The following is a 22829-nucleotide window of genomic DNA, read 5'->3' as shown; positions in this document are numbered from 1 at the left end:
CCAACTATCCTAATTTAAATTCCCCTTCCTCCCCTAGACTTCTCGTGCTTTCCTTTCCCTCATTTCCTCTCTCCTCCCACTTATCCCCCCCCCGCATACCTTACCTCTCTCAACATACTCCTTCCTCTCACGTCACTTTATTTTCTGATCATGCTGGGAAAAAAGTATGAGGAACGGACAGTCAACCGAAATAGACGATGCCCATTATGTCGCCGGCTACCTACTTATTCTACACCCTCTACATAAGTTCCTCGGTAAGGGTACAACTGTGCACAACCCTATCCGTTAAGGTCGTTGAATATAGGCGCAATTGTTACCTGGCCTGTCTGTACATGTCTAAATTTCGACATGCATAGTTGGGAGTCTTCCATCTGTACACGTGCACAGTTGGGATACTAAACTGTGCATGTCGACATACAGATTACACACTAACCTTTTAAATTTACAGGTAGAGCACTGCCAACTGTACACATGTACAGATGGAGGACTCCCAAATGTTCACATCCTAATTAATGCAATTAGGTGTCTTTTCGCTCTTTATACTTTTTTTAACAAGGGAAATAGAAAGAGTAGAGGAAGCGAGGGTAAAGTAAATATGAGAAGTGAGAGGAAAAGAAAGTAGAAGAAGTGCGTGAGAGTAGGGAAAGTAACGGGCGGAGTGGTAGGGGAAGTCAGGCGGAATTAAGGGGTGGGATAGTAGGAGAAGGGAAGAAAAGCAGGCGAAGTGAGAGGATAGGAATTAGCTGAGAAAGGGGAAATGAAGGGGGAAGTGGTGCAAGGTATGATAGGAAAAGTTAGGAAAGGAAAATTAGAGGAGGGAAAAGTACAGGCAGGATGGCGAAGTGAAGCGTGAATGAAGAGTTTATATACTAGTTAGAGGGTAGGAGCGGGGGAAGTGAGAGGATGGAAAGTACGGGATTGTGAAATATGAATGACTCAATTGTAATATTTCGTATCATATTTTTAAATTAAAATTTGCAAAGAAAGGATTGTTTCCGTTCCTCATGTTATTCCTCATAAGAACAGAGGGTGGGCAAGGAAGTAGGGGAAGTAGTAAAAGGGAGAGTACGGTATTTAGATAAGTGGGTGAGAGTAGACAAAATATTAGGAGGAGTAGTAGGCGAAGTCAAGGCTGGAGTCAGAGAAGTGGCGGGAGGGGTAGCAGGGAAAGTTAGGAGATATGAAGTAGTGGAGGGATCAATAGTGGTTGGAAGGGGAAATTAAGGGCTAACTTTTTTCCTTCCGATTCTAATTTTTATCTTTCCCAGAGGATGGTATCATACTGGCGATTTAGGCTATTACAATGAGAATGGCTTGCGGTATGTTCTTGGACAATACAAAATATTTATATGATGAAAGATGGAAAAGTTTTACCTCTGTAACCAGTCGAACGTACTTTCATCATTATTCCTGAGGTTCTGGAAGCCTTATTTATAGCAGATACAGAAACTGCGAATACGCGAATTTTGGGTTTTGTGAAACTTCCTTCTGGTTCAAAGTTAAAAAAATAATTTCTCTTTTAAAGAAACAGATTTAATTTATAGACGAGTAGTAAATTCAAGCACGCTAAGCGAGCTTTTACGCTTCTGCATTTTTATTTTCTAACATTAAAAATATAAACAATTATAAAATTTATTAGTAAAGCCTTTTATAAATATTAAGTTTGGAATATTTTTGTAACCATAATTAATAATTTCAAATTTCAAACGCTTCAATTTCTTTTAACCTAATAAACGATTTTGAATTTAAAACTAAAAAAATAAACTATTTTAAATTTGGTACAATTATTTTTAAAAAGAACAATATTTCGAATGAAATGAAAAAATTGAACTTGCATCATTGCTAAGTAAAAGTATTTAAAATGAAATAATTTGAATTTGTTTGTGTTTAAAACTGAAAAATGTTAAAACGGAAACTCTCAAAATTGACTAATTTCAGACTAAAATTTTGAAAATTGAACAATTTCGTCAGAAATTATTTGAAATTGTATCATTTCTAATTAAAAGAGCATAAAATTGAACAATTAAATTTCAAATTCAGGAATCTGGAAATTATATTATTTCAGACTAAATTCTCGAATGTAGGATAATTTTAAAAACTTTGAATTTTAATGTATGCAGATTTTAATTCTGGATAATTTAAAATTTGCAAGAATTGAAATTATGTAATTTATAATTAATAACATTCAAAATAGAATAATTTGAATTCAGAGTGATTTAAATTGGACAAATTGAAAATGAAATTGAATTTTGCAGTCAAAGCTGCTGAAGTTCTAAAAATTGTAAATCAACATTGACATTGATTACACTAATTCTTCTAAAATCAAAAAGTAAATTAACTGTCAGCTTCACTGTTTGAAACGGAAATTTTTTGATTAAAAACCTTTAAATTGAATTATTCTCAAAAAAGTTTAAAAGAGAAAGTAATTTTAAACGGGAAACATAACAAATTAAAAAATTTCTACTTTAAAGCGTTGAAACTTTAACAAATCCGAACTCAATTTAAAAATGAAGAAAATTTGTTTTAAAAAAAATTTTCTGAAAATTCTATAATTTTAATTAAAGATAAATAGTTTTAAAATTAAGAATTTTAGTTATACCTTTTCAAATTCAACTGCTGCAGTTTTATTTGAACAAATACAGATTACGAAAATTAAAAAATTAAAAATGTATCACTGAACTTCAAAGTTCAGAACTCTAAAATTCTTACTGTTTTAAATTTAAAAAATTGTTTAATTACTCAGATATTACTTTCTTGTAGTGTCCTTGAATCTTCTTTGTATTTATAAAAAAAATTTTTAAATTTTTAAATGCAAGTGGTTTCGTTTTTTAATCTCCCTTTCGAATCATAATTTCTCCTTTTAATTTTTCAAATAAAATATTTGAATTTTAAATGTTTTTATAAATCGTCAACTAAAAAAAGGGAAATTTTAAGATATTACATTGAAATTAAAAAATTTAAAAGAATATTACAAAGCAAGATTTTTATTTATAATTCCGTTGTTTAAAATTGCGCAATTCCAAACTTGTAAGGTCCAAATTTTTGTTTTTCTAAGAATAGTTTAAAATGTTTTATTTGAAAACAAAAAATACTCAATTTTAACGGCCGGATTCTAAAATCTTCTCATTTTTAAAGCTTGAATTTTATAAATAAGTGTCTTACTTTTTCATTGTGGTGAAGCAAAATTTATTGACAAACTTTTTTTTTTAATGTTAAAATACAACAAATAATTAGCGATGATAATAAGGAATAATAATTATTAGTTGAAGTTAATAAAAATAATTATTTGAACTTATCTTTTTTAATTTTAATAATATTCCCTTTTAACAATGCTAGAAATTTGCGGTTTTTCAAATATTTAATTTTTTCTCTATATTTAATTTAGAGCGAGTTATTAATTATTGCAATTTAGTAAACACGATTGCTTAAACAAATTATTAATGTTTATAATTATCTCATCTTCTCTAGTTATTAGAAAGTTGCGGCTTTTTTCGAATTTGTCAGCTTTTCAATTATAGTGAACTAATGTTCAACTGAAGCTAACCAACATAATTGTTTGAACAATTTATTATTTTTAATGATATTCTCTTTCAATAATACTAGAAAATTGCGGGTTTTCCCGAAATGTTCCACTTTGTGTGCACATTTTATTCAAAGCGAGGTAATAATTAATGCGATTTAACCAATCTAATTTTTTTTAAAATACCTTATTTTTTAGAATTTTCTTTTCTGAGATAATTACTTCGAAGTAGCGATTTTTACTGAAATTTTGAACTTTGCTTTGGCTATTTTGGTATGAACAAATAATAAATCAGCGTTGAAAAGAATGATTTTTTAACAATAAATTTTTCTTGAAGTAGTTAGGGAAAACCTTTTTTTTAAATTCATATTATTATGGTTAAATTTATTATTATAGCTCTATAACAAAAAAATTTTTAAATAGCTAGAAATATTATTAAATATTTTAAACAATTATGTATGATGACTTGCATTAATTATTATCTCACTAAGTGAGATGTGGACGAACTTTTTTTTTAACGCAACTATCTAGCATTGTTATAGGCAAAGATAGTAATAAGAAAAATTTTAACACTGGTGAAATAGAATATTATTAAATATATTGATAAATTAAAAAAAATTTAATAAAATTAAATAAATTACAACCTTACTCTAATCTAAAATTATTAACATTTTTACTGACTTAAATGAAACCCAAGCAATTTAGAATTTTCAAATATAAAATTATTAAATTGAAGATTGACTATTACAAATTTTCATGTGAATTTTTGAAACATTTAATAGTTAAATTGTCCCGGAATTTTAAATATTTAAATTCATAACTACAACACTGTAAAGAATAAAATTCAAAAGCTCCAAAAATTTAAAAAATTCAAACCAAAGATTCTTAAATTTTAGATTTGAAAGCAAACAAACTTTAGCTTTAAACTTAAAAAGTTAGATTCTTTTAGTGTAGTATTAAGTGACATTCTACTTTGTCATTCAAAATTGGAGAATATTAAATATTATAAAATATTATAAATTTAAAAATGTTGAAAATAATGTGCTTTTTAATCAGAAACTTAAAAAATTAGTTAATTTAAACTCGAAGTGTTGAAGAAACAATACCAAACTTCATTGAAAAATTCAACGTTTTTTAAACTAGAATCTTCAAACTAAGTAGCCAAAAATAATTAATTTGAAAATTGTGAACCAAGATTAAAAAAATTAAATAATTTAAATCTAAAGTGCAAAATTATTAACTTGCAAATCAACAATATTGATTTCGTCACACTTAAATGACACAAAAAGCCGCGATACAAAAACCACGTGAAAAGCGTAACAATAAATAAAACAATTTTTGTTTAATTCAAAAATATTTGATTGACGTAACAAAATTTTGTTGTTTCGACGAGTTTCAGTGATAAAAAGCTTTCCTTATATTAGCAGAATTTTTTTTGAATATTGAACAAAATAAAAAGGTGGGGTTTTGCAGAAAATCTTCTGTATTTTCCCCTTGAATTCCAAAGCCATAAAGAGAAAATTTTCTTAAAGGACCGCTCATTAATTGTTTTTTTAATTTATATTTTCTTGCACAGAACTTTTTTAGGTATAAAAACTCATCTATTTTATTATTTATAACACGAGATATTTTGGGGTTTAGTCGTGTAAAAAAACTACTAATTCTGCTGACGTTTCGTAAACATTGAAGTTCACTTCTTCAGGCCTGACCTAAGACTGAGTCATCAGGTTATATTGTTGTTATGTATACTCTGTACGATGCCTGTGATTGGCCAGAACACCCCACTGTGGGGACTAGGCGAACCTGATTGGCCAATCAAGTCTTTCTATTTAAAAAAAATCCGGGAGGACGGAAAGCCATATCGGATTGGTATTATATCCATTGTCCCTATTGATGTTATCAGGGTGCTTTAAGATTTCAATTGCTTCTTTATGTTTTCTTGAGAAGACGTTGAGTGTTTTTGCAAAGACTGTTGTTCTGTCAAATAAAATGTTATGTCCTCTGTCGATATGATGTTCAGCTAATGCTGATTGCGTGAAATCTTTTAGTCTGACTTTACTTTCATGTTCCTTTATACGTAGGCTCACCGCTCTTCCGGTTTCTCCAATATAAACTTTGCCACAAGAACAAGAGACTTTCTATACTTCTAGATCACTTAGGGGTGCTTGTTTGTGTTTTTGGTTATTCAGTATTTGTCATATTTTCGTAGGTGGTTCAAATATAGTTTGGATGCTGTGTTTGTTGAGAATTCATCCTATTTGTTCTGTGACACCTTGTATGTAAGGTAAGGTGGTGGTCGTTTTTCTCTCTCTTTCTTTCGTAGGTTGTATTGACTTGTTTTTTTTAGTGTATTTTCTTATTGCTTTATCAATTTGTTTAGATGTGTAATCGTTCTGTATTAGGATTTATTTAACATTTTGTAATTCCTTTTGTAAGATATCTTCATCTGTCATGGAGACAGCCCTGTATACAAGGGAGTTAATGACCGATTGTTTTTGAGATGGGTGATGGTGGGAGGAGGCATGTAGGTATCCGTTTGTATGTGTGGGTCATCTGTAAACTTTATGTCCTAATGTGTTATCAGATCTTATGTAAACTAAAACGTACAAGAAAGGAAATTTTCCGTTTTGTTCTATTTCCATGATGAACTGGTTATTAGGATGTAATTGTTTGATAAAATCGAAAAACTTATTTAGTTTATCTCGTCCATTTCGCCAGATGATAAAAGTGTCATCAACGTAACAGAACCAAAATTCCAGTTTAAGCTTGGCTTGGTTGAAGATTTTAGTTTCTGAACATCCGATAAAGACATTGGCAATTATAGATGAGATGGAGATTCCATTGCTGCCCCTGAGGTTTGTTCGTAAAATTGGTTACTAAACGAGAAGTAAGTAGTATTGAGACAGGGTTCTGTCAAAGGTACGAGCTCGGAATGAAAGTTTGTAAAAGATTCAATAATATTAATTGTATCAGAGACTGGTAGTTTCGTAAAGAGGGATACTATGTTGAAACTCACTATGATGTTTTGGGATGAAGTGTGAATCTCTTGTATTTTATTGATAATGTCGAATGAGTTTTAAACGTGAGTGATGGAGTTTTCTGTAAAAGAATTTAGTTTTGTAGCGAGGAAGCGTGCTAGGTTGTAAGTTGGTGCGTTTATTGCGCTGAGGATCGGTCTGAGTGGAATGTTATCTTTGGGGACTTTTGGGAGCCCGTAAAGTCTTGGAGAGATGGGATTAGTAGGTGTCAATTTAGATATTGTTTGGCTGTCAAGTTTAGAGACTTTGAAAATGGTCTTTGTTTTACTGACTATTGTTTTTGTAGAGTCCTTTTTAAGTTTTGTGTAACTATGGTCAATTAGAAGGTCCATGATTTTGTTGTTTTAGTCTTCTTTATTCATTATTACTGTTGGGTTTCCTTTGTCTGCGGCTACTATTATAATATCTTTATTCCGATTGAGTTCTGAAATTGTGATTTTTTCTTGTTTCATTAAGTTTGAGATAGGAACTTCAGCTTCGCGTAGAATGTTGGCCGTCCTACGTCGTATGTCATTCGCTTTTTCTGGTGGAAGAGTATATATTGTGGATTATAAATTGCTGATTATTTCTTCTTTTGGGATTTTCGAAGGAGCTACTGCAAAATTATGTCCTTTAGCTAAGGCTGAAATCATTTCATTGTTAAGAGGATTGTCACAGATGTTTTTTACTGTATCTGTTAGTTGTCATTGCTTTTCTGGAAGTAATTTGTCAAATTTTATTTTTTGTTTTCGAGTGGAAAGCTCTTTAATCCGTTGGAATTGGTCAAAAATTGTGCGCTCCAATGTGGACCAAATGTAAAATCTGAGGGTGTTTGATAGGAAAAGGTGAAGTTACATACAAGGTGTCACAGAGAAAATAGGAAGAATTCTCAACAAACACAACATCCAAACCATATTTAAACCACCTGCGAAAATGGTACAAATACTTAATAATCCAAAAGACAAAAAGGCACCACTAAGTGATCCAAAGTGAGCCAAAGTATAAAGGAACATAACATTTTATTTGACAGAACATCAGTCAATGAAGATAATACCAATACGATTTGGCTTTCATTCCTCCCGGATTGTTTTTTTTTTTTTTAATAAAAATACTTGATTAGCTAATCGGGTTCGCCTAGTCGTTATGGTAGGACACTCAGGCCAAACACAGGCATCGTACATAGTATACATAAGAACGGCATAACCTGATACCTCGGTTTCAGGTCAGCCCTGAAAAAGTGAACTGCAATGTTTACGGCACGTCGGTAAAATTCGTAGTTTTTTTACACGAGTAAAACCCGAAATATCTCGTGTTATCAAAACGAATCATCGTGAAATCATTAAATCTATTTTATTATCATTGAAAAAAATTTGTGTTCAAAAAAATGACTTTGTCTGCATAAAACTTAATGAATTTCTTCCTTATTTATAAAATGCCATATTGGGCGAGAAAAATAGTAGACATATAAGTGTAGGTTCTTTGTGAAAAAAGTTTTAATTTGTGATATTTGAAAAATAAATTTCAAGATTCAAAATAATAGTTGATAATAATATTTTCCGTAATGCGTATGTCGACTCATTTACTATAAAAAACAAAATATCTCTTTCGTGAAAGAATCTACGATTTAAAGTATAGAACCTTGGCATTTCTTAAATTTATGGTATAAGGAAAAAATGTATAGGAAATTTTTTAACCTTGTTTTTTGACTGAAAAAAAACGCAGCTTCTTGAACGTCATTTTATTTTAATAAGTAAAAATTTCAATAAGAAAATCAAAAAAGAAATTAGATTGGGCAATATGCAAACAGTGACAATTTTTATACAAACAAATTTTTTCAGTTTTGAAATAAGAATGACAGTAAAAAATGGTAAAATCTATCGTTACCGTTACTGTAAAAATGTAACGTTTCTTGTGACTTATTACTCTTAAAGACTGTAAATGAACGAATGGCAGCTTATCATACAGAATTAAAAAACAACAAATTTTCCAGATTGGAGCAGATGAATTTAATGTACTTGTGAATAATTTCGATACTATCCCAGTACCAATCACTGTGAAAAATATATCTAACATAGAAATAACATCTACTGGTAATAATTGGATTTGATATACTTAAGAAATGAAAATAAATTTATTGAAAATAAATAAATGATATAAAGTTGCATTATTTACATAAATGATGCAATAAAGAATATATCGAAACATTTAACAAAAATTTACTTTATTTACATTTTTGTTTATAATTTTTCTTAAATAATATCTTTATAGTTATGCTTTATGTACAATAATCATACAGAAAAACTGGGGTTTCTATTAGAAACAAGTTTCGGTTCAAAGGGCGCTGGAAAAAAAGGAACTTTTCTTGCTGAAAAGGAACCCAAAGTCATAAATTGTTCCAAAGAAACCCTTGATATGAGTACATATCTTTTTTTTTCCTCGACTCACTTTCGAAATTTTATAAACTAAAATTAGAAAGATTATTCATCATCGAAAGAAAAATAATATAAACGAGATAAGACAGTTTTTAAGGTCATGTTAAAAATGTTTACCGACTGTAGATATGTTTTTATATGTCGCCATCTATCGGCTATCAATGAACGACCAAAAAACCCTTAAAAAGGGTTCCATTGGAATTCCGTTTCTAAAGGAAGCCAAATTTAAATTGAACCGAAAAAATGACCGATACCCTAATTTTGTCTCTGTTAATTTTTCACTATCTTATAATAATACAATGAAAATAAAAAAGTTATTGATACGTTATAAAAGATACTTCATGATCGCCTTTGAATTTAAAATCAGATGACCAACTTTTAAAAATAGGCAGTAAATCAACATTTTTTGTGGAAGGATCTAAGGTCCGAACATTGGTGACAGAAGAACTAGTTTTTTGGAAGGTTCTTATATTATTATTATTGTTATTATCATTATTATTTGTGGTACCAATAGAAGGAAAATTTTGTTGCACAGGGATTGGTTGCAAATTCTCAACAGGCTGAGAACGTGCAAAATTATCTCGATCTAGATTTGCGTTGCTGGGGAAATTAAGCTCATCAGTTCCTCGAGTGTAATATTCTTGATCGAAATACACTTTGTTACTGGGAAATGGATTATTTAGGGGAAAGTACGGTGGAAAAAGTGGCCTGTATCCACCCAGATTTTCTGTATTTAAGTCATCATCTTTCACGTTGTTGGTAATTCTGAAAAAAAATTAATTTTTTTATTATTCAAAAAAAAAACCTTCAGGTATAACAATTATGATTAAAATTTAAAAATAAGTCCCCTCCCCCCTTAAATCAAAATTTTCCAATAAATATGTATTTGTTTTTTAAATATTTAAACAGACTTCACATACCAAAAAGTTTTCAAACAGGGAAAATAGTGTTTTTCTTCATGAAAATAGGCAACAAAATTTCCTATTTCCAATATCAACTTTTATCATTTTAGGTCGCAATATATTGCATATTAAAAAAAAAATTGAATTATCAACACGGAAATATTTATTTTCAACATAGAATTGAAATTGCCACATAAATAGGGAAATCTTATATTAAAAATGATTAATTATTAAACAAAAATTAAGAATGAAATTTTCAGTTGAAACAAATGATTTTTCACCAAAATTATTAATTTTTTTCAACTACATAGTTTAATTTTTCAGAAAATAATTAACGAAGTTTCTCGTCATCTGCAAATTCCGGACGAATAATTCATTCCCTTTTCCAACTTCCCTATTTTATCGGGATGACTAGAAACAGCTAATAGTTTAATGTATTTAACAATCACATTGAATTTTTAAATTAAATTATGAATGTTAAAAAATGTATGAATTTTTAACGAAATATGCAATATTTGAAAATGCATTTTTAACCCGAAAATATAAATTTTCAACCAAAAAGTTTATTTTCGACCTAAAAGTAGAATTTTCTGAGAAAATAATAGAATAATTAAGTAAAGAACAAAGATTTTTCTACCGTAAAGTAGAATTTTTCACAAAATTCTTCCATTCTTACACAAAAAATACAATTTTTCAATTAATATTTGAATCCATAACTAAAACAGACTATTTTTTTAACCAAATAGTTGCTTCTTTAAGCTAAAATTAGAATGATAGACTTATAACTGATGAAACCAATTTAAAAAGGAAGTTGAAATTTCAACCAAACAGTTAAATTTTCAATTCAGAAGATTGAATTAATATTTTGCATTTTTTACCGAAAAACTCAGTAATTTATACTGACAAAACACTCATTTTCGCAAAGAAATAGTAAATAGTGAAAGTGACTGATCAGAGAATTTAAATGAATGATTTAATCCTTGAAGTTTCCAGATAAAAATGACTGATTTAATTACTCAAAGTTTTTGATCAAATATTAACAATTCATTGAATGAATCACTAACAAATATTGTTTAGTTAATTAAAAATTATGCATTTCATCAGTAAGTCAAATGGACTGATTTAAAAAGTAACTTTAACTGATTAGTCAACCACTGAATTTGCATTTTTTTATCAGTCAAAATTGACGACGAATTAGTCACTTTTGACTAATTCAGAATTAAGGTTTAGGTTTCCTATGCAGAAACTAATTGTCCCTTTTTAAGAAAGGTAAAAAATTAACTTTTTAGCATCAAAAAACTTTTTAATTTTTTTTCAGAATTTACATTTTTAGTTGAAAATTAATTAATTTTGTTTAAATATCGTCTCTTATGTGTTTAAAATCAAATTGTTTTGGCAGAAAGTTGAACTTTGTAGAAAAATTATTTTTTGTCATTTAAAAATTATCAGCCGTTATACAAATTTCGTGTTTTGTAGCTAAAAATGCTACTGTTTGACTAAAAAATAACCTCTCTTGGTCGAGAATTCAAATGTGGCGTTAAAAATCGCCTATTTGGTTGAAATTTTAATTATTCTGTTAAATATAGATTTCACTTAGTTAAAAATTATTTGTTCAACTATAAATTCCAATATTCTATATAAAGATGCAAATTTATATAATTTAGTAGAAAATTCATTATTTCCGTTTAAAATTAAACTATTTAAATTTTTTGTTGCGAGTTTATCTCGCTTAGTTGAAATTTTGAGTTGCAACCCTTTTATAGAAAAATTGTCTTTCCGACATAAAAAAAAAACTATTGCATTTTTGCTTGAAAATGTATCTTTTTTCTTAAAAAATTGATTTATTCTGTTGGAGTATCGTCTTTTTTGTTTGAAAAGCTAACTGTTTCATAGAAAATTCATCTTTTTATTTTCTGATCAGAGAAGGTATTAGATTTGGGTGAAATTTGACCCCCCCCCCTCCAGTTTTGGTCAAATGTCCATGTTTTAAGGCCCCCTGAATCCGAAAAACAGTTTTTTAAGAATGTGTCTGTCTGCTGGTCTGTCTGTTTGTCTCCATGTCTATCTGGGAGCACGATAACTTTTGAGAAAATTAATCTAATAAATTGGCCTTTGGTACAATCTTTTAATATCGAACAATAAAAGTCAAGTTCGTTAGCTAGCCATTTTTAATAACAATTCAAAAAAAGAGTACATTTTGAATATTTTTGAGATCACTTTTTCCATGATTCAAAAATATAACAACAAACCGAGAATGTGACAGAATTTATGAGAATTTAAAAGAATTTAAGAGAATTTATGATGTTTATCAGTATTTGTATGGCTCAGGTTATACCAGCGGTTGAATATAAATTATTTTCTAGCTCAGACATATCCATAAATTACAATGTTTCCTATACAAATTAAAAATTTTCAAATGTATTAATTTATTTTTTCAAAAAAGTTTTTTCTGCTTTATAAGATAACACTTGAACAAAATACTGAAATTTTCAACAAAATAGTTGAATATTAAACCTAAAAAGATAAATTGCCAAAGATAAAGTGTCATAGTTTATATTTATTCAAAAAATAACGAAATTTATACAACAAAAGAAAAACAATTTTAAACCAAAAAGATGAATTTCCAACAAATAAAGATTTTTCACTCAAAAGATAAATAAAAGTTTAAACTATTGAACCTTCAAACCAGAAGACAAATTTTTCTTACAAAAATTCAATTTTCAAACAAAAAATATGACTGTTTATAAAAAAATTAATTTTCCACGAAACTGATGCTTTTTTACGCAAAAAAAGGAAATTTCAAACTAAAAAATAATTTGTTTAAAAAAAACATTGATTTTTAACTCAAAAATATCGATCTTAAAACATGGAAAAGTTCAATTTTTTGTTACAAAATTAATTCTAAACAAAAAAAAGAAGTATTTTCCACTAAACAGTTAAATTTTCAACCAGAGATAAGGCTTTAATAAAGAAAATTTCACAATGTAGTTTAACTTTGATCCAAGTTGTTGAATTTTCAATCAAAAAAGATTAATTTATAACAAGATAAATAACATTTTAAGCAACGAGACAACTTTTCAACTTAAAATATAAATCTTTAACAAAAAAAAGTGATTTCTCAACAAAGCGATTCAACCAAATGTTTTAAACAAATTAGTTGAATTATCAAGCAAAGAAAAACTATTTTTAACCAAAAAATTGCCTTTGCATACAATAAAGGAAACTTCTTCTATAACAGATGAAATTTTAATTGAAAAAGATAAGTTTTCAAAAAAATAGTTGAATTTTCTGTTGAAAAAGATTTTAGTCGAGTTTTCACGATCAAACTATGAATTTTTTAACAAGAAATAATTTTGTACCAAAAAATTGAATTTGCAATCTAAAAAGACGTATTTTTAACTAAAAAGAATTACTTTTTAACAAAATTATTAAATTCTCTAACAAATATTTGCATTTTAACAAAAAATATGAAATTTATCTTGAAGCAAAGGAATTTTTTATTACAAAAAAAGTTGAATTTTTTTCCGAAAAAGATTGAAGTTAACTCAGTTGCATCAAAAATTGAATTTTTGTAACAAAAAATGAATTTCTACGAAAAAAATTGAATTTACAATCTCAAAAATCAATTTTGTACTGAACAGATGAATTTGTAATAAAAAACAATTTTTTTTTAAAGTGTGACTTTCAGCCAGAAAATATTTCAGTTCATTTTTCAACACTAAATTATAAATTTTAAACAAAATGTCAATTTTCTACGAAAGAGTTATGTTTTCAAAAATATAGTGTAATAGCTTATAATTTCTAACCAGACAGTTGCATTTTATTTTAAAAAAATTTAATTTCTGCTAAAGCAGGTAAACTTTAAAATAAAAAAGACAAACTTTCAAAAAAGAGTTGAATTTTTAACCGAAAAGTTAACGAAAAAATGGAATTTTCTATTAATAAAAATAAATTCTGAGATTCTTATAAATTCTCAGAGAATTTATTTCTCGGTTATATCCTCGGTAATATTCTCATTATCGTTACCGTTCTCAAAGTAATATAACCGGCTCAGAACTCTACTTCAAGGTCGCCTATACGAGTGGCCAAGAGCCTGGAGACACTTTAATATTTTCGACTAAGTGCCGCGAGTCAATTTATTCTAAGTTAAATGACAAGTGGGGTTAGGACGCCCAGTCGACGAAAGAATCATGGATGTTTGCTAAATATTAGTCATGGTTATAAATATTATTTATAACGATTATTATAATTTAGCGGACATCAAAATATTCTAAATTAATTTTATTTAGATACCTTGACATTTTTAAAAGCTCTCGTAAATTTCCAGGAATTTTAAAAATTGCCTTAAAACATTTCAAAGCCTTGGACAATTTCGATTATGCGTCTAAATCAATAAATACTGGAAATAATTTTAAATTCCCTACAATACTTTAAATACTTTAAATCATTTAAAAATTACTTGGGATCTTTTAAAACAACCTAAAATATTGTGAATGAAAGTCATATATTTTTTTATCTTTTGAATTTTTTAAAAGTTTTTGTAAATGCCAAGGAATTTGAAAAAAGTTCTTTAAAGTATTTCAAAGTTTTTGAGCATTTTAACTATTGATCCTCATAACTAATTAAATAAGAACTTTCAAAAAATAAAAAAAATCCATTAAATTTAGTATATTCGAGAAAATTTGAAAGAATTTAAGTGAATCAAAAAGAAATCAAAAGAATTAAAAAGAACTCACGATAATTCATTAAAAATTCAAGGATTTTAATGTAAATAGTGCGGGGTAATTTAGTACCACAAAAACCAAATCTTGAAATTAGGGAACTTCAGTGACCTCAACTGAGCACCAGATACGTGATGAGAATGGGATCGTTAAAGCAGAAGGAGCTTTAACAAAAGAAAATTCACAATCACAAAATTATTGTCGTAGATGCTTTGACCTTTAGTTTTGAAATGCCTGTGCACAAAGACCAAGCGCGTAGCGTGAGATTATTATATTATCGAGCGCGAAGCGCGAAAACCAAAAGTCGCGCGCCCCATACGCGCTCAAAATTTAAATCTTTTGTCGAAAACTTTTTAAAATTAAAAATTATAATCTTTTTTGGTCAATTATTACGGTTTTTTAAATTCATTTACTGTTTTGCTTATAGATTCATCTCCTTGGTTGCATAGTTAACTATTTTGTTAAAATTTTCTTTTTTTATAGATTAATTTTTTTAGACTGAAAATTTAATTATTCCATGTTTGGTTCTAAATTTATGTTTTGAGTTGAAAATGAACCCCCTCAGTTAAAGATTCTTCTCATTGATTGAAAATGTAACTATTTTGCTGAAAATTAGTTTGTTTTTTTTAAATAATTTTTTTAACATAAAACTGATCTTTCTAGGTAAAAAAAAAAATTACGATTCGATCAAAAATTAACTTTTTGGGTTGAAAGTTCATAGTTTTGGTTGAAAATTCAGTACTTTTGGTTGAAATGTTGAATATTTTCTTGTTGAAAATCGTAATTTTAGTTAAAATGTTCAACTGTTTGTGGAAAATTTGTCCTTTTAACATAAGCAAACTATTGCATTTTTTCTTGAAAATTTATCTATTGAAATTATAAATTTCAATGTTTCGTTTATAGAAAAAACTTTTTTTGTAGAAATTTGATCTAAAAATGATAATATTTTATTAAAAGTTGTTGTCGAAAATTCGTCTTTTTTGGCAGAAAAAAACTTTTCATTATAAAATTCCTCTCCTGGATTACAAATTTAACTATTTTGCTGAATATTATTATTATTTGCTTCAAAATAATTTTCTACCTTGAAATTGATGTTTTTTAATAGAAAATTCCTTTTTTTTTGGTTGAATTTTTTTTCAGTAGGAAATATATATTTTTGGTCAAACATTTTACTGCATATTTGGTTAAAAATGAATTTTGTTGGTTGAGGATTCATAATTAAACAGTGAAAAAAAACTTTTGTTCGAAAATTGTCTGTCTTGAAAAAACTATTGAATTTTGCCTTTAGAGTTTAGTTATTTAGGCTGAAAATTCAAATTTTTCTTTGAAAAATAATTTTTTGTAAGGATTTCATCTTTTTGACTTGAAAATTCCACATTTTAGATCAGATTTTTTTTATTGACTGAAAAATCTTTCTTGTTTACAAATTTAGCTTTTTTTCGATATTGATATTCTTTGTGAGAAAATTAATGTTTTAGCTGAGCATTCATCTATTTCGCTAAAAATACATTTTTTGTTGTTGTTGTAGATTAAACTTTTTGAAGGAAACTTGCAATATTATGTTGAAAATTACTTTTCCTGGACCAAACATCAATTTCTTTATGTGAAAATTTAATTATTCCATTTTTTGTTCAATAAAATATTCAAACTTAAGAAAGAATTTTGTTACGAATTTGTCTTTCGGAGTAGAAACGTTATTTGTTTAAAATCAAATATTTTTTATGAGATTTCTTTCTTCATTGATTAAGAAATGTTTCTTGGCTGAAAATTTAATTTTCATTGAAACTTCAAGTCCCGTCAAAAATTGATTTTTTTACATTCTCATCAGAGAAGGTATGTCTATATGTATGAAATCCTGTCTGTGAGCAGGATAACTTTTGAACAAATTAAAATATCAAATTCGCCTTTAATACACTCTTTTAGTGTCAAAACTAAAGGTCGAGTTTGTTGGCCGTCGGAATCGTAATTTTAAAAATTTATTAAACCGCTTTTTTCAACATTCAAAAATTCTATATGCGGCTGTTCATAGTATTAAAAAAATGAAAAAATTTTCCTATTGACTTTTTTTATGAAAAGTACTTATTTTTTCAAAGCTCTACAAGATTATAATTACAACTTTTTGAATTTTTTGAAAAATAAAAAATTCAAATTTTTACGGCACAAAAATAATAAAAACTACAAAATTTCATTTCGCCGTCAATCTATGCAAGATACGAAAAAAGATGAATAGATTAGAATTAAGAAGCCAAAAAAGTTCTACAAATTTAGTATTTTATAATTTTTGATAGGGCGTGCAGTTTTTGTTTTATTCGTATAAAACAGCATTAAAAATATAAAAATTCAATTGAAACAAAACACATAAATGAAAAAAATGGTGCATTCAAAAAAGATCTATAAATTTGCAATAAACTTTTGTTAATAGAATACATTCAGAATGAAGAAAAGAAACCCTTTGGAAAATGTGTACTTTTAATTGGAATCGTAAAAAATTGAAAATTAACAAATTAAATTGATGGAAAAACGACACAAGTTTGCAATAAAATGTCTAATAACAAAATTGTTTTCTTATATGATAAGCACTATTTAAATTTAAAAACAAGATAATGAAATTAGGTTCGTTTCAATAACAATACTTATTATAAATTGTAATAATATAAATTTATTGGAATGATTGATTTTTCATAGTAGCTGAGAATAACAATTATTGCAGAATAAGGAGAATATATTAAAGTAATCATGAAAAATAAAATGTCTGCATTATTTGCAACATGTGAATAAACAATACCAGCCCGAGGTGAAGCAAATAGTATAATATACATTTAATATAATAGTGTTAAACATAGTTTAGGAAAGTTTATATTTTGGACAAAATTGATTGCGAAGCACGAGACGCGTGATGAGAATGTGCGCGTTAAAGCTGAAGGAGCTTTAACATAAGAGAATTCACAGTCACCAAATTATAGTTGTCGATGGGTTGAAGTATAATTTTAAAAGGTCTGCGCAATAATGCAATTATGTGGTTGGAAAATAACTTTCTTGTTAAAAATATAACTGTTTTGTAGACCATTTTTTTGAATGAAAATGCTATTGTATTTTTTTTGTTGACAATTTATCTACTCTAGTTGAAAATTCTACTGCTTGGTTGACAAAAAGTTTCTTGTATTTGACCACACATTAATTTTTTAAACTGAAATTTAACTATTAAGTGTGATGATTAATGTGTGATGAAAACTGATTTTTAATTTAAAATTGATCTTTTTTCGAAAATTTATTCACTATTTGGTCAACAATTACTTTCTTTTTTTTTGAAGATTTATCTGTTTGGTTGAAAATTAAACTATTACGTTAACAACTCTTTTTTTCTGGAAATTAATATTTTTAACTCAAAATTTAATTATTCCATTTTTGGTTCAAAATTTGTCATTTTTAGTTGAAAGCGGAATAAAATTTTAAATTGGACAAAAAATGTATGTATTATGTTGAAAATCCCGCTCTTATGGTATAAATTTAATCTTTTTATTTTAAACTCGAAGAATTAATTTTCTCTGATGAAAATTATTGTTTTTGGTTGAAAAAATCGACTATTTTGTTAAAAATATGTCTATCTTTCTTTAAAAAATTTCAAAATAAACATTCTGTTGCATTACATTCTTTCTCTTCTATGTGTAAAGTTGTTTTTTTTTACCTGAAAGAAAACTTAGAATGGTCAGGGAAAATGAGAAATTGGTCAGAGAAAAATTAAGGAAAGTCGGGGAATTTCGAAATTGTGATTCTGTAGCAACCCTGTATATATTATTCTCACTTGATTAGATAATTTTTATATCAAGTTTCGTACTCTTCATGGTATTAGTTTATAAAAAAATACATTTTTTAAAGAAGATTTATAAATAAAATAATTGTTTTTTTTGTAAATAATAACAAAAATAAATAAAGATCAAAATAAATAATTTACCTGGGAGTTAAAATATTTGCCTCAGATTCCTGGACATTCACACCTGGCAATAATTTTATTCTGGCATTTCTCAGAAATGGATTTCCAGATACATCGATAGCGGATAAATTAATAGCGGAAACGCCCACCAAAAACATCACTATTTCCAGTTTTGTCATCTGTAATATAATTAAGTCAAAAATTCAAGTTCAAAGTCTAAAAATTACGAAATTCCTCGTTGAAAAATCAAAAAAGATAAAGTGAAATACAGAAATAAGAGTATTACAAAAAATTATCATAATAATTAATTCGAATTTAATCAATTGTAATCTATTCCTTAATCAAATTAGAAATCTTGGGAAACCCGAGAGTAACTATTTCTCTATTATCTTAAGCAAATTTAAATATATTCTGATGTACTAACCATGTTTCCTCGTTGTTTATTTCTTCTCAATAAAAGAATTTACTGCATTCTATTAATTGAAAATAAACAATATATTTAGTATATATTTCTAAAAGTTTTTCATTAAATAAAAAAGATATGGACTGATAATTTTGTGTGGCTACTTTTAGCCCGGCGCTGACTTGACTGCCTTAAAGCAACAAAAATACGAAAAATTTATACCCACCCAGTGGCCTCACATTCACATTGGATCAGATTTTCAAGCCGAACGGTATTCTGATTTTTGTGAGTCAGCCACGTGTGCATGATCAAGGTCAACGAAATAATTCGCTTCAGGATTAAAATTATAAGAAGGAAGTACATTTACGGGTCGTACGTAGATAACGTAAATATTTTTTCTTCAGTTTTGACACCCCCCCCCCCCCCCCCCCCCCCCCCCCCCGCCCCTTCCGGACTGCCCTATGCAATTTTTTTCGATTAAATTTTTGTAATGATTTTATTTCAGGGTCCGTACTTAAATTACGTGATGGATTATAGGCAATCCAAATTCCCTGATTTTTCATTAACCAATTTTTCATTTTTCTGGACCACTAATATTCAGATGCGAGCATTTTAATCTTGTAATATTTTTAAAATAGTATATTTTTTTAAAATAAGAAAAAAAGATTTCAGATATAAATTTATATATTTTAAATTTATTTATTTATTTAAAAAAGATTTTCCTAGCAAAAGACATGACTTTTGAACAATATAATTTAATTTTCAAAAATATAATTTTTTGAACAAAATGGTTGAATCTTCAAACTAAAAGGGTGAATCCTTAAGGTAATATTTAAGATAATAGTGTAATTATTTATATTGAACCAAAAAAGATGAAATTTCGGGTTTAAAAAATGAATTTTTACACCAAAAACGATAAATTTACAACAAATAAAGATTTTTTGGCACAACATTTTCTGTACAAAAATGGAACCTTGAACCAGTATATATGAATTTTAAGCAAAAAAGTTCATTTTTAACAAAATAGTTCTATTTTGAAACAAAAAGGTAAGCCTTCACTGAACAAAATTTAAACAAAATAGTTATACGTTTCCAACGCAATTGAATTTTCAATTAAAAAGGATTATTTAAAAAAAGAATAGTTAGAAATATTTAAACTGACTTTTAAAACAAAAATCTGAATTTTAAACAAAAAAGTTGCATTTTCAACCAAGAAGGATAACTTTTTGACGGAATTGTTTAACTGCATTTTCATGCAGTAAAGAAGCAATTTATATTAAAATACAAAAGTTTTTAAATTTAAAAGACAAACTTTCAAAAAATAATTGAATTTTCATACAGAAAAAATTGCAGTCGTATTTTTAACACAAAAATATGAATTTTACTCAAGAAATTAAATTTTCTAAGAACATGCTTAAATTTCCCACCCAAAAAGATGACTTTTTGAACAAAAAGGATGACTTTTAAACAAAATTGTTGAATTGCGAATCAAATAATTTTGGTTTTTCACCAAAGAAAAATGAAATTTTTACTAAATTCATCAACAAAATATTAATTTTTATTAAAAATTATTTTTTCTACGGAAAGATGTGAATTTTATACCGCCCCAAAAAAACGAATTTTTTACAAAGCAGTTGAAATTTCAACCAAAAAGGATGAATTTCCAAAAAAAATGTTGAATTTGCAACCAAAATTAGTGACGTTTTGACAACGTAATTGAATTTAAAAAAAATGCATTTTTATCCAAAAATGACGCAATTTTTAACAAACTATATACATTTTTTAATTGAAAATTAAATTTTACAAATTTTTTTTTTTGCAACTGCAAAAAAAATACAATTACAGGTCAAACAAATTTCTAAGAAGACTAATACATGAGGGTTACCGAAAAACTGTATTAAAAAAATTCTCAGATTTTTCCCTGACCATTAATATTCACAGACTGAAATTCTTATTGACAGTTGTTTAAAGTTTTAGAAATTCCTTGATTTATGCAGCATTTTTTCTAAGTTCCTGACTTTAAAAAAAAATGTTGTTGGCTAATTAAGGTTTTCACTCACCAGGATTCTTTGGCGCGTAGATTTAAATTCATATTAAATTTCTGTACTATTACTGTTGACTTCAATTTTTTTTTAAAAAGTAGACTTTTCAACAAACTAATTGAATTCTTAAACAAAAACTTAATTGGTTTTCTTTGAGTTGAATGTACCACCAAAAAGCCTAATTTTTTCAAGTCTAATTTTCAACAAAGAAAGAGTTTTCAGTCAATAAAAAAAATGAAATTTTAAGTAAAAAAGTCAAGCTTCTCACGGAACAGTTGAACATCCTACAAATGATTGAATTTTCTAGAGAAAATATGAATTCTCAAACAAGAAAATGATTTTTCTACTAAAAAAGGCGAATTTTCAACAAAATACATGCATTTTTAACTAAAAAGTTGACTTTTGAAGAAGAAAAAAAATTTCACAAAAAAAATATGAACTTTCAACAAAATATATGAATTCGTAACCAAATAATTTAATCTTCGACCAAGAAGATTGTCTATCAAAAAATATAAATGTTCAACAAATTAGAGAAATTTGAAACAAGTAGGTGAAGTTGTAAACTAAAAAAGACCTTTCTTTGAACCAAAAATAAAATACTTATATTTTCATTCAAATCAATCGATTTTCAAATAAAAGGAAAACTAATTTTTTACCAAACAATTTAATTTTCTACCAAATTAGTAAATTTGTAATCCAAAAGACAAATTTTCCATGTAACACCGAAAATATGATTTTTCAACTAAAAAGTTGTTTTGCAACCAGAAAGCTGAATTTTCAACTAATAAAAGTATATTCTCAAGAAGAATGGAATAGATATATTTTCAGTTAAAAAATTAATTTTCAAATATATAAACCGATTTTCAACAAAAGAGGTAAAAATTTCAAGCAAATAGATGGATTTTTACGTAAGCTGATGAATCTTGAAGGAAACAAATGGATTTGGAACGAGGTAGTTATATTTTTAACCAAACAAATTTCTATTGAAAGACAAAGGTCAATTTTTTACAAAAAAAGGAAAATCTAAATATACAGTAAAAAACTAATTAAAAAAAATTTTATAAAATATTTGAACTCAAACTAAAAGAAAATAATTTTTAAACAATGAGTTGCAGTTTATCCAAGTTAATTCATTTCCGAAAAAAATACCACCGGAACTGTGAGGGTTTTTGCCCGGGGCTAAAAAAACGTAAAAAGGACGAATTTTGAATAAAACAGTTGAATTTTCAAATGAAAAAGACACAAAATAGTAACTAAAAAATTTATTCTCTGTATAAAAACATTATAAAGAAGTTCAAGATTAATTTAAAGCCAGAGAGATTTTTTTCAACTAAAATGGGTTAAATTTTCTCCCAAATGGATAACACAGGCCAACAATTCTCAGACCCAGAGACCAGACCTACTATACCCGAAGGTTTTTGCTGCGCTGAATCCGAATCTGACCTCAGAAAAATTCCATCACCCTCAGTTTTCGAGATATTCTAACCTAAAAGGGTCAAAAACCCGTTATTTTGATGTGTTCGAGGCCCCGTAACATCGCGAAAAAATTTTTTTTCACACACTGACAATGGCATCGTAAAGAACTACTCTTTACCTTCAAAATGCGATGCCTAACTTTTTGATAAAATTTTTCCTAGCCTAGATATGGCGGATTCAAATATGAAAAATTTCACCCCCAAGCCCGGTAACTTTCGAGCCCATAACCTGAGACTCCCATAACCCGATTTCCTCTACCCCCAAACCCTGTTACGTGCGTATAATTGAGCTTAAACCCCTACAATCCAATTTCCTTAACCCCCGATCCTTGTTAACTACTCCGCCCTAACACTTCAAAATGGCGGATCCAAAATGGCAGCCATAT

General features: G+C 27.6%; 1 protein-coding gene across 1 annotated transcript; it reads right to left on the bottom strand.

The window, feature by feature from the left end:
* Positions 1-8830: 8830 nt before the first annotated feature.
* Positions 8831-19086, bottom strand: LOC117174905 (probable protein kinase DDB_G0277539). The gene is made up of 3 exons (XM_033364348.1): positions 18948-19086; positions 18545-18702; positions 8831-9734 (listed from the first exon to the last, which is right to left on the bottom strand). The coding sequence occupies exons 1-3, from the start codon at positions 18948-18950 to the stop codon at positions 9284-9286; spliced, it is 612 nt and encodes a 203-aa protein (XP_033220239.1). The 5' UTR covers positions 18951-19086; the 3' UTR covers positions 8831-9283.
* Between the last annotated feature and the right edge of the window lie 3743 nt (positions 19087-22829).

Source organism: Belonocnema kinseyi, chromosome 6, assembly GCF_010883055.1.
Source record: "Belonocnema kinseyi isolate 2016_QV_RU_SX_M_011 chromosome 6, B_treatae_v1, whole genome shotgun sequence".
Taxonomy (NCBI): Eukaryota; Metazoa; Arthropoda; class Insecta; order Hymenoptera; family Cynipidae; genus Belonocnema; species Belonocnema kinseyi.
This window is presented reverse-complemented; position numbering and strand designations above follow the sequence as displayed.